This window comes from Syngnathoides biaculeatus, chromosome 6, assembly GCF_019802595.1.
Source record: "Syngnathoides biaculeatus isolate LvHL_M chromosome 6, ASM1980259v1, whole genome shotgun sequence".
NCBI classification, from domain to species: Eukaryota; Metazoa; Chordata; class Actinopteri; order Syngnathiformes; family Syngnathidae; genus Syngnathoides; species Syngnathoides biaculeatus.
Window position 1 is genome coordinate 28,534,849 of NC_084645.1, and position 18,848 is coordinate 28,553,696.

Consider the following 18,848-nt stretch of genomic DNA (forward strand, 5'->3'; position numbering starts at 1 on the left):
AGAAAATGGATGGACGGATTATCCAGAGAAAATCCACGCGGGCACAGGAAGAACATGCAAACTCCACACAGGCAGGGCCGGGATTTGACCCTCTCAAAACTGTGAGGCAAACGTTCTAACCAATCGTTCCACCATGCTGCCAATAATAATAATAATCAGGCTTGGAAGTAAGCATTAGTAAGGAATGGCTTGTATAAGTGTATGCAAATCCAGGTAGCTTTCAAAGAAACTTCAGCGTAGTATGAGCCTGAAATGCTTTGCAGATTCTACTTCCAAAGCCAGTTTCATTGAGCAGCGTGAAATTTGTTTGGCCAATCCATGATTCGTAAAGTTAGAAAAATGTCTCATGAAGCCATAGTTAAAAACACAAAAAGAAGGTTAAAAAAACACAAACAAAAAAAAACCAGCTTGACTTAGGAGGAATATTTTGAAAATTCAGCCAGTTTCACTTGGGACCGTGAAATTTGGAGGACACACAAAATGCTGAAGAGGACATGCCTGAAACCCACGGGAAGTCCGCCATTTAAGATCAAAGAAGCCATTTTAGGAATCTTTTGCTGAGAGCCCTCAAAGAGACAAACTTGGCTTGGTACCATCCGCTGGAATGTTTTGAAACTTCAGCCCTCAAAGCCAATTTCACTTTTCAACATGAAGATTAGTCGCAATATCTGTCACATGTAGAGACAAATTAAACTAAAAATGAAACCCCAAATTGTTTTTCGCAAAAATACTTTTTACGTGCTCCTCACAGTGTAGACAGTATTCTTATTAATATTTGTGGAATAATTGAAAAAAAAAAGTTAAATTTATTAATTCATCAATTTTTATCCATCGACTGAAATCAACGTCACAACTGCTCACGCGCTTGGATTTTGAACGCCGTGACCAAAGCCGGAAAACATCTTGCCAGTCTCCTCGTGTTTGTTGCGAGAACTAGCATATTCAAGGGTTGGTCATATGATTTACAAAGATTTTGCTCAAGAGCAGTTATGATATTCATTTTGGTCGACAACAGTTCAGAGACTCATTGTGCATTATCGCGTTTAATTGCAATTTTTACTGCTAAGGATGGGCCAACCAGTTATTATGTCTAGTGGGCAATCACTTTTTCCACACAAACTCATTTAGGTTTGAATTTTTTCCTCCTAATAATACAAACCCTAATTGAAAAACTGCAGCTTATTCGAGTTGACTGACTAATCTTCAAATTTGCTTGATGGGAAATATTTACAGTGTGACAAACGTGCAACAACAACAACAAAAAATGTAGGAACGGTAAACAGATTTTCACACTAAGTTAGTTTAGAAGTGTAAGTTTAATAATTGTCTATTATTGATGTAAAATGTATTCATTTTGTTTTTGGCTATAAAATAATTTGAAACATTCATTTTACGAAATACTGATTATTCCTGTTTGTAAGAATGCTTACACTATGACAGGCTACCAAGAGAGGAACTGTGGTACTGCATGCGCAAGTCTGGTGTGGCAGAAAAATATGTTAGAATAGTAGAGGACATGTATGAGACAGCAGAACAGCAGTGAGCTGTGCCATAGTGGTGACAGAAGAATTTATGGTGGAGGTGGGACTGCATCAGGGATCCGCGCTAAGCCCCTTCCTGTTTGGGATAGTAATGGATAGGCTGGCAGATGAGGCTTGATTGGATTCCCCTTGGACCATGATGTTCGCAGATGATATTGTGATCTGCAGTGAAAGCAGGGAGCAGGCGGAGGAACAATTAGAATGATGGTGGCACGCACCACAAAGGAGAGGAATGAAGATCAGCCGAAGTAAAACAGAATATATGTGTGTGTGAATGAGAGGGGCGGAGAAGGAAGACTGAAGCTTCAGGTAGAAGAGATTGTGAGGGTGGACGACTTCAAATACTTGGGGTCAACAATCCAGAGCAATGGAGAGTGTGGTAAGGAAGTGAAGAAACAGGTCCAAGTGGGATGGAACAGTTGGCGGAAGGTGTCTGGTGTTCTATGTGATGATGTGATGTTAGGATGAAGGGCAAAGTTGATTAAAAAAAAAAAAAAAAAACACTGGTGAGGCTGGCCATGATGTACGGATTAGAGACGGTGGCCCTGAAGAAAAAACAAGAAGCAGAACTTGAGGTAGCAGAAATGAAGATGTTGATGTTCTCGCTCGGAGTGAGCAGGTTGGATAGGATTAGAAATGAGCTCATTAGAGGGACAGCCAAAGTTGGATGTTTTGGAGACAAGGTCCGAGAGAGCAGACTTCGATGGTTTGGACATGTGCAGAGGCGAGAGAGTGAATATGTTGGTAGAAGGGTGCTGAGGATGGAGCTGCCAGGCAAAAGAGCAAGAGGAAGACCAAAGATAGGGTTGATGGATGTTGTGAGGGAAGACATGAGGACTGGGAGTTAGAGAGGAAGATGCACGAGATTGCTTAGATGGAAAAAGATGACACGCTGTAGTGACCCCTAGTGAACAAGTGGAAGAATGCTTACACCCTAACAGCGGTTTTAGGATCATTCAGGTAATTTCCAATAAAGTTGTTTGAAGGACCAATTTGTCTCAGGGCCGGTACTTCTGTACAGCTGGATGATTAAAATAAAATAAAAAAAGTTTTCACCATTTGTTTTCACCAGGAAATATTTGATTACTTCCCACAATACACAAAATTCTCATTACCTCCGCTCTAAAGGTCTTTAATGAGTATGAATTTGAAGTCTTATGCGGGTAAAAAGATCTAAAAGTGAATGTGTCCTGAATCAGAACACGCAGCTCCAGCAGGACGTGGACTTTTATCACGGAGAGTTGGAGCGCAAAGAGTCGCACGCATCCAAAGAGGAGAATGCTGAGACTCAGAGAAAACTCAGTTCAGCCAACCGCCAGCTTTCCCAATGCCTGGACGACCTTCAAGTACACCACTCGCCTCATCTCTTCGACCATTTCCACATCGGTGACCACAATTAATTTTATTTTATTTTTCTTCAAGCAAGCGGAGGAAGAGATCTCGCGGCTAAAGGCCGACAACCTCCACATGCAGAAATGTGTGATGGAATCAGCCAAGGAGATGGAAAAGATGAGCGATGAGTACAACCAGATTAAGATGGCCGTGCATCAGTGTGACTTTTTGACGGACCAACTGAGGAAAGAGAGGGATCGTGCTGAGCTGCAGGTAAATGACCTCTTCAAATTAAACATGTTTTTTGTCAGTGTTTTCATGTTTGCTGACATGCACTTCATGTGAAGGTCAAAGAACTGACGCAGAAGATAAACGAAATGACAGAAGAGGACGACCCCATTATTGCAGCAGTGGATGCTAAAGTGGACCAATGGAAGGTTGGCAAATAACTTTTCACCACCCAGAACATGAACGGTGAATGTTTATTGTGTATAGCCTCACAAAAATGTCAAGTCATGTCTGAAAGAAACAGTTTCTTTGTATTGGCTATTTTAGGGTCATTTTGACAATTTCCAATTTCAAAAGCAAAACTGTCCAAGACTTTTTTTTTTTGATTGCTGCCAAATATGAAACACCGATGCTTGTCAAATGTGTGACTCTCAATTGTAAAACCATTACGTTTGTCATTAGGTAGAGCATGGCAGTGCAGGCACTCACATTTGATAAGCTCATTCGCGCCCGCGCACCATCGCACTCGCAAATCTGCACAGTCGATCACGAAAAATCACACGTGTAAAATTTGTTACGAGTAGAAAAAATATATATTGAAAGATGTCGCTTATTTTGTATAGTATTGACATTAATTTCCGTGTTAATTTCATTAACAAAACAAGCCTGCTCCTAAACAATCAGTATTCACCCGGAAAAAGGAAATGCAAGGTAACCGTACTGAGCATGTACAGAAGTGATGCCAAAAGCACCTGTTCCGAGCTTCTTCACGTACTGCGAGCGCATTTACGTCGAAAGTCATCAACATCATGAGCCATGTCGAAGGAAATTCAGTTACACCAGAGGTGCTCAATGTGTCGATTGCGAGGCAGTTTTGGTTGATCGTGTGATGGCGTACCCCCAAAAAAATACGTTAGATTATCATCCACTTCGTCGCTTGATTCAGGTGTGGGCAATATGCATAAACCACCCCGCCCTGCTGGTTGATCGCGAGAGGCTGGCTGCTTAAAAAGTAGATCTTGGGGCGGGGGGGCGGGGGGATCTGGGCACCCCATGAGGTACATTGAAAACATTTCTGAGATATAACACAGGTAATGATTCAGTATCTCAGTATAATAAGTATGAGATTGTGATTTACTTTGACTTGACCTAAATTCTAATATTAGACTAGTCTGTCTGCATATCTAAATGTGAACGGTCATTTTCTCCCGTGGAACCGCGTTATCTTGACAACATTTCCCTTCTGCATGCTTTAGAAATATAGATAATCTAGTGCTAGCTTTCGTCAATGTATTGACAATAGGTAGTGCCATAAATTACGTGAGATAACAATACATCATGATGAAATAAAATGATTTCATTATATGAATATTTAGTTTTGAAATTGAATGTCTATTGACCTCTTTAAAAAAGGTCTGTGCAGTGTCAATAAATTATGATTATGGTGTGAGGTAACAACTACATACTCGGGTATAACAACTCAGTATGTTATTTTTAAAGTCTTGAGATTCCATTCCTAATCACACCAGCAACTTTATATCTGCGGGTTTGACTGACCACACCCGTACATTTTTTAAATGTGAGCGACTAGCAGTGATTTTTGAGGACTCACCTAAATTACGTAGTACACCTCAGTATCTTTTGAAAATGTATCTCCCAAAGCCAGTTTTACTGAGCAATATAAAAGTTGGAAGGCATGTCCTATTATGAATAGACCCACAGAAAAGTCTTAAGACGCCATGTCTGAAAAGAACCAAAAATCCTACCATTTTGTTTTGTCTAGTTAATGACTACTTTAGAGATTTTGTCTCGTTGGTACCATGTTTGAAGCATGCACTGTATTAGAAGACTGATAGGCAGCACAAAATTGTAACCCATTTGAGGTTTCGTCTAAGCATGTGGGCAAAGCTCATCAGAGTAGTTCGAGTGTATCCCCCAAAGCCAGCTTACATAGCAACATAAAATTGTAAGACACACATGAGTAAACCCACAAAAAATTGTTTCAATAAGCCATGCCTGGGAACACAAAGGAAGGAGAATTTAATAATTTTCCAAGGATTACACAAGAAGCACCCTCAAGGCAGAAATGTATGGATGTAATTATTTTTCATGTGAAAAAAAAAGCAGGATTATTTTTGTGTTTAGTAGCGCAAGTGCTTTCAAGTGTCTTTGTCCTTGCTGCTAAGATTACATGTTTTGTCTACCTTGAGGGTGTTAATGACTCGATCATTCGCAGAAAGTGCTCTCTGAAAAGGACGAGGAGATTTCAGTGTACCAGCAGATGATCCGTGACCTTCAGCACAAGTTGCGCGTGGCGCAGTTGGACTTGGACAGGAGTAACATTATTGCTTTGCAGCAGGTCTGATCTGCGATGGTATTAAGTACTCTGATGTCCTCTACTGAACATGTCTTTAATATTAGTCAAGGATTTTATTCTCACACATCTGCTTCGCAGGCCTTGGAGGAACGAGATGCTGAGATCAAGATCCTGAAAGAACAAATGGATCAGTTTACAGGTGAAATGGAGAAGCAGACACTCCTCATGGAGGGTCTGAAGGTTCCCAAAAAGGATAGTGGAGGTAAGAAGTTCCAGGTTCTTAATACAACAAAGATACCTGTGATTACAGTGTATTTGTTTCTAAATGTAAAGTCTCACTCTGCTAAGACAATGTTTCCCCAGTTTTGTTTGCGACAACACTTTGAAATAGTCTATAAAAATCTGAAGTGGCACAATTGTCATGTGTTTTTCTTCCAAGTGGCGCAATTACAATGTCTTTGGACATAGTTCTGAAATTGTTTTGCCACTTTGTTTTTGCGTTCCCACAAACCCAAATCCAAAAGTTCTGTGCTCCCTAAGCACAATAATTCCAATGCCTCTCGCCCCCACCCTCCAAAAGTGCCACAATTGCTCTTGTACTGATCGAGAACAAAGAACATTGGAGATGTGCAGTGTTGGGAAAGTTCAATTTAAGACATTTAAATTGTGCTTTTTAGAGACCTTCCTACCCCCGCCACACACACAAGAATCAGGCCCCAAAAAAATTTTAAATAAAACTCACACCACCAGTAACTGTTCAATAGATTTTTAACAGACATGATTTTCCCATTTAAAGGCAGAATTCTGTCTTTTTAAATTGCATTGATAAAAAAAAATGAAAAATATTCTCCGTATTTCTGCAATATTCCAACCGTAACCCGTGCCAGAATCCACACTCGTTCATATTCCGGTCCGACTTTTGGAACGCGACGTGGAACATTAGGTACGCGTCAGTTGATTGGTCGAATGTCTTCCTCCTGACCAATGAAAACGCTTTTTGTATACGAGGCTGTTCATGGGGCCATTTTCAAGTCAACACGATGGCAGTGCTCAAGAGGAAAGACACCTCTCGAGTGAAAGAATTTGATAGATATGTCAAAAAGAAGTTCCGATGGAACGTGAAATCGTCGATACAGTTGGAAAGAAGAAAGTTGCCACTCTGTTAAGCGACTTCATTCGGAAAATCGATCGACCTGGTAAAGCATTGTGCACGTGGCGTCAGGATACTATTAAGTATGGATCAAGAGGTTTCAAGGGATTGGAAGTTCATGCGAAACGGCAAAAACACGTCAAACAACTGGAAGCAAGGAAAACGAACTTTTCCATAGCTGGTATATTCGGATGTCAACCCAAGTCCAAAAATCCTTACGGACTTCCTCCCTAGTTTACTTCCACTACTCCCGGTATTAAGAGGCAAGATCCGCCGAAACAACCAACCCCAGTTGCAAACAGGGTCGTTAAAAATGAGGTGACAGTTCAGAAGCAATTACTTGTAAAAATGTCTGTATTGACTGATAACAAAACATGACGTCAATTGTCAAATTTATGCGTTTCAATCATTTCCAAAAACAAGAAATGAAAACTTTTTTGAAAGGATACGATATACACACTATGAAAGCACGCTTGCATGCCATGACCTAAATCTGGATTCAATTTTGTAGTTTATTTAGTTGAATTTGTACTTGAAATTTTTGGGGGTAAAGGTATGCGCCTAAATAATGAACGATCATATTGTGTACATTTTGAAAACAATAGCATTTATTTATAGATGTACTAGATATATTTAATTCATAATACAATTTATAAAACTTGCAGCCCCCAGATCCCTGGCTATTTTTTCCATTCTGTCAAATCACATGCCTCTTTTTGACAATTTCATCCATTTATATCATTATTCATGGGTGGCTTTATTTTTTGGGCCCTCAAGGACAATCAACGGAGCATAAATACGACAATTGGGCTGTGAAATTATGCTAAGAGGTAGAGTTTTGGGAATGGTTGTTGTAGTAACGTGTTTGGGTGTGTCTGGTTTCAGCACTGGTCCAGCAAAGAAAGATGGAGGAACTCAAATCCAAGCAGGAAGCAGCTGAGATGAGAGCAGCTGAAGCGGAGGAGGCTTTGAAACGGGCTGAAGCTCACGCTGAGCAAAAAGACCAAGAGCTCATTGAGGCCTCCAAGCGCCTGAGGGATTACGAGCATGTAAGGGATGACAACATGTTTGATGCTGTTGTGGTTTTTTTGTTTTCTTCAGTTGCTCCCTGAATTCTTCGAAAAGCTTCAGCCAAAGGTTTTGCGTTACATGTCTGTGCTTCAGGGCACTTATGGCCTAGAACAGGCAATCAGCGAAATCAACGAGTGTAAAAGTCAAATGCGAAGGAGAGATTTGGAATTAGAGGCCGTCACCAAGGAGCTCAACCAAGCATACATGACCATCAACCAGCTCACAGAGGAAAATGAGGACTTCCGGGAAAGACTTGGTGATGGGTTTTTCATCACATTTGACAACAATAACAACAAATCTCATCTCACTCTTGTTTATTTTCAAAGGTTATGAACCCAGACAAGAAGTGGACCTGAGTGAGTTCAGGCGAACCAAAGACCTAAAACAACGCCAGTACAAAGCTGAAAATCAAATCCTCACTAAAGAGGTAAACACAATCCACAGTTTAAAGGTTAAGTGTCATCCCTATAAACATTCTAAAATAGATATTGAAATGAAAAATTCACATATTCACTTCAATGTTTTTTCGAAAAAATAAATGTGAGCAGAGAAAGCGTCATCCATCCGCAACATTGCGGAAGTGTCATTCAACATCCAAGTGGTCGCCATATTGGCTGCATCTCGTGTCTGTGACGTCACCCCGGACATTCGCCATTGAAAACACGCTGTGGCCCCTACTATGGGACACGCCCCTTCAGACTCGGAAGCTCGTTTCGAAGAAGAGAACGTCTCACAATTGAGTGAAGTGTCCAGTGCAATTTTACCCTATTGTTTCAAGCCATATTTAGATGATATGCGGATCCCTCGAGAGGATTTTCATGGCGGGAGTTACAAAAAGCCATATACGTCAAAATCATAGTTTCTGGGGAAAAAACAGATGGGCCCATTCCGGCTGCCATTTTTTTCCATTAATAACATCCTAAAAATCATGCATTTCATAACACTTGACTTTTAAACTGCTATTTTTCTGCTTTTTTTTTTTTTTTTTTTTTTTGCTGTTGCATTGGACATCCTGTTCAGATTGAACGCCTCGAAGAGGAAAGACTGGAGATGAAGAAACAAGTCCGTCTCCTGGCCAAGCAGAAAGGTGACTTATCACTACTTCGTTTACTCAAAAGATACGTGGTATGCCAGGCAGTTAACCCTGCAGTATGTAACAATATTAGACAGAGAGCAGAGATGACATGATATTTTAGATCTATGTGTAGTCTTTGTGTCATGATCTGCTGTTGTATGTCTTTAGGGCTGCCACCATCCATCTTGGCGGAGGGCGATGTCACGCAAAGCATGAGACGGCCAGAGACTCGTATGGGTGAAGCGCTTCAAGCCAAGGTCAGCTCCTGATTGACCAAATTGTAGTTTTATCCTCTAAATCCGAGTTCTAAATCATTTATAAACATCCTGTCTGCAGAATGAGCAACTGGAAGAAGAAGTGAAAATGCAGAAGAGACAGATTGATCTTCACAAGACTCAGTTTCACCTCAAACGTAAGACGGATCATTCCAATCCTTTCCCATTGTCCATTTTGGACAGTCCATTTGGTGATTTTCTGCATCCCCTCAAAGTGGAGCAACTCTCTAAGGAGAAAGAAGATGTGGAAGCTGCACTCAAAGACGTCCTTCAGGCTTTGAAGACCAAGAAGACCAGTCGGTCTCATGCTGACTCTGGTATTCGGGGTCTGGTGGATGTAAGTAATTTCCCTGATGAATTTTTAATCCTGACATTCAACTGTTTCAGCCTTCTTTGCTCTTTTCTAGTGGGAGTCATCACACAAACTTCATATGCCTCAGCTTTTTAATTTTCCTGCATCCAATCACAGGTGGAGGACGTCGTGAGCAAGGAGTTGACGTCGGATCTAAAGTCTCAAATCCACAAACTGGTAGGCAGGAATGAGGAGCTGCGGCGGGAATTGAAGTCTGCTCGCGAGGAAGCCACCAGCAGCGTCACTCAACTTGCTGCTGCCAAAGAGAAGGTACTGTGTATATTCAGGGCAGAGGTCGGATGCTGCTCCCAACTCTGGTTTTGTGGGCTGGAATGTGTAGTTACAGAATACTATCGGATACATTCAACAATCATCTGAGAGTCTGTAAACATTACATATTCCAGGAAGCTATATTATGTCTTTCAACATTAATTTACACTACAAATAGCATTTTACAGACGCTTACAGGGATTACTCAATATTAACCATCAAACCTTGTCCCTATAGTCAGCATATAGGCAAAAAAAAAGATCATTATTTAATGTACTACTCTCCCCCATATATCTAAGATCCCTGCCTATGATTGGGGTTAGTTTCGGCCAATTGTATGGAAGTAAGTAAGTCCCGCCAGGATTTGAATTTGAAATGTCACAGAAAACAGGATTTGAATTTTAAAACATTTTCAATAGTTGTATTTCAGTGTAACTTTTCAATGTTAACAATTCACCTGGCTACAATTCGCTGTCTGAAATTCACCGTCTATGCCACCAGCAGAACACCCAGCCAATCGGAGTTACGCTTTCTTAGTCATGTGACATCACATACTAAGAAAACGTAACTGGATCGGCTGGCTGGTTGGTTCTGACCTGAAGTAACCCTGCCTGGTGGCACAGATGGTGAATTTTAGACAGCGAATTGTAGCCGGTTGAATTGTTACCATTGAAAAGTTACACTGAAATACAACTATTGAAAATGTCCTCACTTTCAATTTGAAATTCAAATCCTGTTTTCTGTGGCATTTCAAATTCAAATTCTGGTGGCACTTATTTACTTCCATACAATTCTTTCATCTTTTTTGTCAGACTTTGAGCCCTGGAGATTCAAGCTTAATTTTAGGGATGGATCCATCAGACCTTTTCCTCCCTCCTGTTCCGAAAGATATGCCCACCCAATTTCATGTTGGATCAGTCAAACTGACAGTTTGACTGTTTTTTTTCCCCCCGTTTTGTTTTTCATGGTGAGTTTGACAATGATCATCAATCTTTGACGTAATGCTCGCCCATTTTTCTAGGATACCCGCTTTTGATTAGCGCATTTAAAAATAAATAAATGACAAAGTGTGAAAATATTCAATGAACAATGTATTGTACTTAAAAGTTAAATACAACCGAGATGTCCTCACAAAATGCCCAAAAATAATATACTGTAATAGATGACAAGTTTAAGACATTACAACATGCACTTTTAACTTTTCATCAGAGAACATTTTATATACCACTAGAGGGAGTCTGTAAAACTAATAGTGCAAATTTTGGCACACTTTGAGAATCACTGCCCAATTAGCAGTTTCTCAAATTATGAGCCAATGAATTTGCCCACTGGGGCGGCTTTCAAACAAAATGGTGGCCTCTTTGCACAATTTCGCGCGTGTTTCCTCAGACCTTTTTGGGTGATCTGTTCTGATAGACGTGTCCACCCAATATCGTGTTGAAAAATTGCTGGGAGCTCCCCCAGCAGAATTTTCCGCTACTGAATGAGTTATGGGTGATCAGATGCAACGCTATTTTAGTCGTATTTGACTTTAGATGCAATGCCACTGTTTCCGATTATCCAGTGTTCTTTTGTTTTGCGTCAGATGAGTCACCTCGAGGGTGACCTGGAGCGCCTGAGGAAGTCGGGGGGCGCCATCAGCGGCAGCCTCTTCCAACCATTAAGCCTCCCCGAGGGCGTGGAGCCCAGCAGCATGGAGGTCCTCAACTCATTGAATGAATACACCATTCGCCTGCTTCAGGTTTGCGATACCCTGTGTGCGTCATTGTTTAAACGTAAATAAGGCATGAGTTCATTTTTTCTTCATTCTTGATGTTAAACAGGAGCTCCACAATCAAGAGAACACACGGGACAAACTGACTGCAACACTGGAGGAATACAAAGAGAGGTTTGCTGTGATCAGCCACCAGCAAGGGCTCCTCTATGATGACTACCTCAGGTTTGGAGAATCAATCGTCCTCAGTGGATTCTTGTGCACATGAAGGACGTTTATAGGTGGCTGAATGCTGACATTTTGGGGAAACGTGTAATTTTTTTCCGCAGTGAGAAGTCGCAATGGCAGAAGGAAAAGGAAGCTTTAATGAGCACTAGAACCAAACTTGAGGAGCAACAAGAAATTGATGCTATTAAACTTCAGCAATTCAGCGTAAGTCAAATAAACGTTTGCATAAAACTAAAACTGCTGCATTAGATCTATAACTGAAGACCTGGTATTTAACTGCTTCTAGCTTTCGCACAGAACTCAGCCAAGGGGGTTATTAACCCAACTGTGTGCACGTTCGCATTGAGACACAGCAGACCGTAATCAGTATTTACATCACACCCCTGTCTTGGAATAGCAGGATTTCCTTGCTACCCTGGAAAATTGATAGACTTTGTTACCCTATTTGGTGACAGTGGATTCAAAACAAATTAAACACTGTACTTCATATAACTTTCCGCTCCTTGCTTGTAGGATCTACTGGACACCCTTGAGAAGGACCCAGGGGAAGTCAGACAGCATCTGAGCGAAGCACTGCGCAAGTTGACTGTGTCCAAAGTGAATGAAAAGAAGCTGACTCGACGCTGCACCACCCTGATGGAGCAGGAGCAGCACCTGCGCAAGGAAAACGGGCGGCTGAGGGATGCGGACATGCAAATGCAGACTGCCGTCACACAGAAGATAGGCTACCTGCTCAGATACAAGGTGAGCCAATTGTTTCTGAGCATATTGTCCAAGAGTGGGATTCCTCCAGGGTCAAATAGAGGCAGAAATAAGACTGTTCTGATTATCAGAGAGGAACACTATAGTGGCCAGGCAGCCTCTGAGCCCCGGCGTAATGACGAGCACCCGCGCTGTGGAAACTTTCCCTCCTTTGCCTCTTAAAATTCAGCAGGTCGTGTGTCACATTGCTGTGGCAACCTTACAGTGCACCATGTCTCAAAGCAAGTCTTCTTCTTTTCCTTTCGGCTTGTCCCGTTAGGGGTCGCCACCGCGTGTCATCTCATTCCATCTAAGCCTATCTTGTGCATCCTCCTCTCTAACACCTGCTGTCCACATGTCTTCCCTGACAACATCCATCAACCATTTCTTTGGTCTTCCTCTCACTCTTTTGCCTTCCAGCTCTCTCTCTCACCTCTGGACATGTCCAAACCATCGAAGTCTGCTCTCTCTCACCTTGTCTCCAAAACATCCAACTTTGGCTGTCCCTTGAATGAGCTCATTTCTAATCCTATCCAACGAGAACCTCAACATCATTATTTTTGCTACCTCCAGTTCTGCTTCCTGTTGTTTCTTAAGTGCGACCATCTCTAATCCGTACATCATGGCCAGCCTCACCACTGTTTTATAAATTTTGCACCTCATCCTAGCAGAGATTCTTCTGTCACATAGAACACCAGACACCTTCCGCCAGCTGTTCCACCCTGCTTGGAACCGTTTCTTCACTTCCCTACCACACTCTCCATTACTCTGTATTGTTGACCCCAAGTATTTGAAGTCATCCCCCCTCACTATCTCTTCTCCCTGGAGCTTCACTCTTCCTTCTCCGCCCCTCTCATTCACACACATATATTCTGTTTTACTTCGACTAATCTTCATTCCTCTCCTTTCCAGTGAATGCCTCCATCTTTCTAATAGTTCCTCCTCCCGCTCCCTGTTTTCGCTACATATCACAATATCATCTGCGAACATCATGGTCCAAGAGGATTCCAGTCTAACCTCATCTCTCAGCCTATCCATTTGCACCTGTAGTTTGAATAACCTATAATTGATATGTAGTTCAACCTGAAGCTTCCTCAACTAGTAGCCCTTTGCTTTGAATGAAATTGTACTCAACTAGTGCATTGTGGGTCCGTTACGGTTCGTGATGCTTTATAGCTGAAGATGCTTATATGCATGGAAAACCCAGTCGTTCTTTTCACTCTCCCTTTTTGCTCTTTTATATGAAAAAAGGAAACTGCAGCTTACAGGACGGCAGCGTTACAGAATGCCTTGGATGACAGCGTGCCGGCATCGGAGCTGGAAAAGGCCAACAGGCAGTACACAGAGCTCACAATCAAATACAGGGATATGTTGCAGAGAGACGGACTGCTCTTGAAGAGGACCACTAACTTGGAACATTTGGAGGTGCTCAAACGTACCTATGTGGAGCCTCTAAGGGGCAGATATTCACTTGGAACTAAGAATCTCAGTGTGGTACCACATTTGGTACACAGGCTTATCGATTAATAGATATTTCAATGATTGTACAGTTCGGTTGTATTCAACTTCTAACTACAATACATTGGCATTTACTCTTTCATAATTGCTTGTCTTTTCAACTTTTTTTCCAATACTTTTTTTTTTTAATCATTTAAGTACAGGTTTTTTATTAATAACTGTTTATTTTAACTCTCTGGACCAAATAAAATTTTTGCAGAAAGAAAAATCTGATACTTTCAGAAAATGATACCTTGGACTTAAAGTTTTCGATTCTTTTAAACCTGTTGCAAACTTGGAAAGGGTTAAAACTGAAAAATGTTAGTGGCTTACTGTGATATAAAAATATATTGGGAAATATTTTAGGTCGTACGTGGTGTAAAAACCCGAGAACCACTCCCTTGGGTAGATGTATTCAAATATGCTCATTTGATTAACGTATTAGTATCTTGAAATATATTCAGTGCTAAGTGTATTTGTGCTTTGGAAAAAAAAAGATGTATCTACTTTTGTGTCTTTAGAGTGAAAATGCATCTCTAAGAGGACATATTGTCACCATCAACAAGGAGCTGGAGATCACCAAGGAAAAGCTGCACACAGTGGAGCACGCGTTGGAAAGCGCGAGGTCGGAAACGGGTGAGAGCGACGCGGAGAAAGGCTCCGACGAGGGCGCGTCGGCAGCACGGCGGATGGCCACGCTAGAGATGAAGGAGCTGAATGAGCGTCAAAGGGCGGAGCACGCCACTGCGATGTACGAACAGTTGAGGAGCTCGTTCAAGCAGGTGGAGGAGCGCAACGCGGAGCTGGAGGCCAAGTTTGCTGAGGTAGGGGAGGAAGTCGGACGAGTTCTGCAGATATTCTGCAGTGGAAATATTTTTGAATGACATCTGAACGATGATACAATTGTGATACAGAGCACTGAGTGACAATGTACACAGCTACGTTAACTTGTCGTGCTTGCCAGCTATGCTCTGGGATGCTAAAGCTCAGGCTCTTTCCCTCCTCAGCTGACCAAAATGAACGTTGAGGCGCAGCGCGTAGAGCGAGAGCTGAGGGACGAGTTGGCCGACTGCGTCACCAAAACAGCCAGCGACGCGGACCGGGAAAGGATCGGACAGCTGGAGGCCGTCGAGGCACAACTGCGCTCTGAGCTTTCAAAGTACAATACGATGTTGTACTATATGGCATTATTATTATGACAAGATTCATAATATCGGTGTTTATTCACGATTGACAGAGTTCGGGAGATTTCGGACATCGCCATGAAACAATCGTCAGCTTTCCAGGCCAGACAACAGTCCAAAGACAAGGAGGTGGAATCTTTGAGAAGACAAATCCTGGACTATCAGGTATGTGATAAACGGCTATCGTGTTAGCATAAGACCAGTTCACATTACAAATAGTGCTCAACTACAGCCCAACTACAAATACTACCTGAATACAAGGTAAAATGTAAAATTCTGCCCTAATAGCAATGGCATTATGCCAAAAGATGTTACTCCACCCAATGATTTGTTTTATTTCTCAAAAACAAACAAGCTTGCTTTTTTTCCCCCAAGTAGAGCTGAATGGGTGAATTAAGGAGACCTTGGCAAAATATTGTCGCTTGGCACCATATACTTTGTGTCAAACGTTTCCAAGACGTTGATAAATCCCTGCTTTTAAAACAAAATGCGCACAGTGGCGTGTGAAGAAGCGGGTTTGACTGATTTTTTGTAATTTCATGTACGAACGCAGCCGGTATGAGTTGTTTTCACGTGACGTCACCCGTAGCGCTGTCTCGGGCAAATAACTGACGGCGCCCATTTCATTGCCCTGACCTGAGTTCGATACTCGTACATTGAGTAGAAGAACTTTGAATAAGATGCCTGTTTGCGGAGCCGTGGGTTGCTCGAACACAACTGGGGTGAACAAAGGTGTTAGTTATTACAAAACGCCTAAAATGATCACAAATTAAAGTGATAAATCCCGAATTCTCAGTGAACAGACAAAGGTTAATGAAAAAAGTGATCTATTGTAAAGACATCACAACAGAGGAGGAGCAGTGGGATCGGACACTTATCTGCTCAAGACACTTCGGAAATGGTTAGTTCAGTCTTATTTTTTTATATTTAGGTTGTTGTAGCTAACGAAAATTGGGGTCTTGGTGGTATTTCGTAAGCTATTTGCCCAAGGCACCACAACGGGTGACGTCACGTGAAAACAAGTCATTTCAAAAAGGGTCTGTCTTCACCTGGCGAGCAGGAACAAACCAGACGCTTTCATTTACAGTATTCTGTTCAAGGGAGGCCGTCTCGCTAACTGGCCCATATGACAAAGCAGTATACCCTTACTAATTACGGAATGAGCTGGTGAAATAATTAAACACCTCAGTTTGCAGCTATGTTGTTAGTGTGATCAGTACGCCAATCAGTACAGGAGTCGCATGAATAAAAAATTGCTTTCCACCAGGCTCCTTTGTCATACACAAACGAATTTAAAAATGATTCAAAGTGGCTAAATCGACAGTATAATGGTATAAAAAAAATAAACATCACAGAGTTGGGCAGCGCCGAGGCTGCTTTTGTAAACTACCTTATCTAGTATTTCGAACTTCAGAAGCCAAACTAAAATCAATTAATGCCCGAGTCCTACTTAATGCTGGCTTCTTTTAGAAAAATCCAAACACAAACCCAATTACCGTATTTTACAGCCTATAAGCCGTGACTCCCCCCCACACGCTTTCAACCCTGCGGTTTATGCAGTGATGTGGCTAATTTGTGCATTTTTTCTATCGGTCATAAGGGGGCATTCGAGCGGAAAAGGTAAGAGTGAAACCGGTGGAATATATGTGCTGAGGAAGTGACTTTTACCGGTCCGGCCCTGTTAGCGCTGCGCAAGTGTGTTACTGCCACGTCTCAGTGATTTTTCGCAGAATGTTTTTTTTTTGCCCTAACAGGGTGGCGTTAGCTCGGCGCTAGCACTAGCGTTAGCACAGCGGCACTAGCGTTAAGCTCTCTGTGTACTGTCTTCCTTTGTAAAGACCTCATGTTTCATTGTGGGTTTCAATATGGGCACTTGCGGCTTTTACACAGCTGCGGCGTATGTATGTACCAAATAGTATTTCATTTACAAATGCACTAGGTGAGGCTTGTAACCAGGTGCACTCTGTAGGCCGGGAATTACGGTAATCCTTTTGTTGTCATCCAATCTTTCTTTTCTTGTCATTAGTCTCAATCGGACGAGAAGGCCCTGGTGGCTAAGCTTCATCAGCATATCTTGGCTCTGCAACTCAGTGAGTCAGACGCCTTGGCCAAGCTGGCCACTTCCGACGCCCGCGTACGCCAGCTGGAGGTGCTCTCGCAGCATGCCGAGCAACGGCTGGACGCCGGGGAGCGGGCGCTGTTCCTGGCCAGGGAGGAGGGCGGCAACCGGTGCCGGCGCCTGCGGCAGACCATCCAGTCGTTGCGCCGGCAGTACGCCGGCGCGCTCCCACTTAATCAACAGGAGAAGTTCTCGTCCACCATGGTTGGACTCCAGGAGGAGAGGGCAAAGGCATGCCAGGAGAGGAGGGAGGCGGAGGAAGAGCGCAGGAGGGTGGAGAGCCGGGCGGGGGAGCTGGAGTTTAAGCTCAGAGCCCTGGAGGAACTCTGCACCACGCTCAAGGATGCCAAAGGGGCCCAAAAGGTTGGTTAACCTTCCAGACTTACCCCATATGTCAATGTGAGACTATCAAAAAGACAAAGAAATCGAATTCCAAAAGTCACAGCAAAAAAGTCAAACACCAATATGAAGGAGCAACACTGTTTTCATCCATTTTGTATAGCGCTTGTCCTCTTATGGGTAGCAGGAAGAGTCTATCCAAGATGATTTTGGGTGAGAGGATTGGTCACATGCCAGTTGCATTTTAGTTAAAGAATGAATCACGATATTTTCTAGCAAAGCCAAAAAAAAAAAGTACCCTCACATTATTTTACAGATAATATACATGCATTTTTTTAACCATAATTATCTTTTATCTAAATAGACAGTTTACCATGAATTACATGTCGATCCTATGTTCTCTTTTGCACTGTGATTGGCCATGTTTTAGGTGTGTAGTTTTAGTGGAAGGTCAATTTGGATTCTACTGAACACATGATGTCACCAAAACAGATACGCGAGTGGCACAAGAAGATGGAAGAAGTCCACCTGCAGGAGCTGAGGAAAAGCAGGGAGGTGGCGGTGCAGAAGGAGGAGATCCGGTACCTGAAAAACTTGCTGGAGGAGCAGGAGAGAAACATCCAGTCGCTCTGCGAGGAGATTGTGGAGCAAAATATGGTGAGCACGAGAGTCAGAGTGTGTCACTCTTGAGTCACTTTTGCACCAAATTTTTCCATTCTATTTTTTTTTTTTATGTTTGGCGGGGGTACAAGATTCAAGAAGAGCGCCAACTTGCATGGGACCAGCGAGAGTTGGAGCTGGAACGTCACCTGGACCAGCACGAGAATCAACAGAGGGAGTTTTCGGGAGCCGCTGGAAAGGTTCATTTTGAAAAAAAAATTCTAGATCTAAAGCTTGATCTGATAGATCAAAAGATTTTAATCGACTCGGATTTATTTATGTGTGTCAAGAAACCAATGTCTGTATATTTATGCCTATTATTTCTGTGTTCGTTGATGCATCTGTGCAAAAAAATTACAAGCTTGTTCACTATCAGGAGAAAGGAAATCCCAGAAAGGGGGTTGGGAGGAATTTGTTTTGAATGATGCCATTGTCAGTTACTGTTTCTATAAGTGGTGGTGGGGTGAGGGGAGATAATTAAAATCAGAAATTCTGTTTTTGCGGTAAAAATCTGAGATTTGATTTTACAGCCATAATGAGCTAAGATTTGACGATTGCAGGAGGACGATGCTGCCAGCTACCTCCCGGACACAAATCTACCTCTCGATCAACAACTTGAGTTTGCCTTGAGAAAAATCAGCGAGCAAGTTGACTCCATCTCAAACTCACAGGCTGCCTGCAGACGTCTGGATGAGGTATCGTTTTCTTCGATTTTATGCCGCATAATCATATAACATGACATAATCACATAACAA

At 42.3% G+C, this 18,848-nt stretch overlaps 1 protein-coding gene across 3 annotated transcripts in view; it reads left to right on the top strand.

The window, feature by feature from the left end:
• Nucleotides 1-18,848, top strand: part of cep290 (centrosomal protein 290) — a 38,664-nt gene that overhangs the window by 6,925 nt on the left and 12,891 nt on the right. Inside the window, exons 8-32 of one of the 3 annotated variants that reach the window (XM_061821687.1) lie at nt 2,741-2,887; nt 2,964-3,146; nt 3,221-3,310; nt 5,338-5,460; nt 5,557-5,680; nt 7,454-7,617; nt 7,733-7,895; nt 7,966-8,066; nt 8,660-8,726; nt 8,883-8,971; nt 9,051-9,126; nt 9,205-9,326; nt 9,459-9,611; nt 11,197-11,352; nt 11,435-11,550; nt 11,655-11,757; nt 12,067-12,297; nt 13,546-13,719; nt 14,313-14,615; nt 14,799-14,950; nt 15,029-15,140; nt 17,002-17,457; nt 17,926-18,090; nt 18,186-18,293; nt 18,654-18,788. In XM_061821687.1, the coding sequence (XP_061677671.1) occupies nt 2,741-2,887; nt 2,964-3,146; nt 3,221-3,310; nt 5,338-5,460; nt 5,557-5,680; nt 7,454-7,617; nt 7,733-7,895; nt 7,966-8,066; nt 8,660-8,726; nt 8,883-8,971; nt 9,051-9,126; nt 9,205-9,326; nt 9,459-9,611; nt 11,197-11,352; nt 11,435-11,550; nt 11,655-11,757; nt 12,067-12,297; nt 13,546-13,719; nt 14,313-14,615; nt 14,799-14,950; nt 15,029-15,140; nt 17,002-17,457; nt 17,926-18,090; nt 18,186-18,293; nt 18,654-18,788 (3,813 nt within the window). Of the gene's footprint in view, nt 1-2,740; nt 2,888-2,963; nt 3,147-3,220; nt 3,348-5,337; nt 5,476-5,556; nt 5,681-7,453; nt 7,618-7,732; nt 7,896-7,965; nt 8,067-8,659; nt 8,727-8,882; nt 8,972-9,050; nt 9,127-9,204; nt 9,327-9,458; nt 9,612-11,196; nt 11,353-11,434; nt 11,551-11,654; nt 11,758-12,066; nt 12,298-13,545; nt 13,720-14,312; nt 14,616-14,798; nt 14,951-15,028; nt 15,141-17,001; nt 17,458-17,925; nt 18,091-18,185; nt 18,294-18,653; nt 18,789-18,848 lie in introns of those variants that run through there. The other 2 variants (XM_061821688.1, XM_061821690.1) reach the window with 2 other exon arrangements.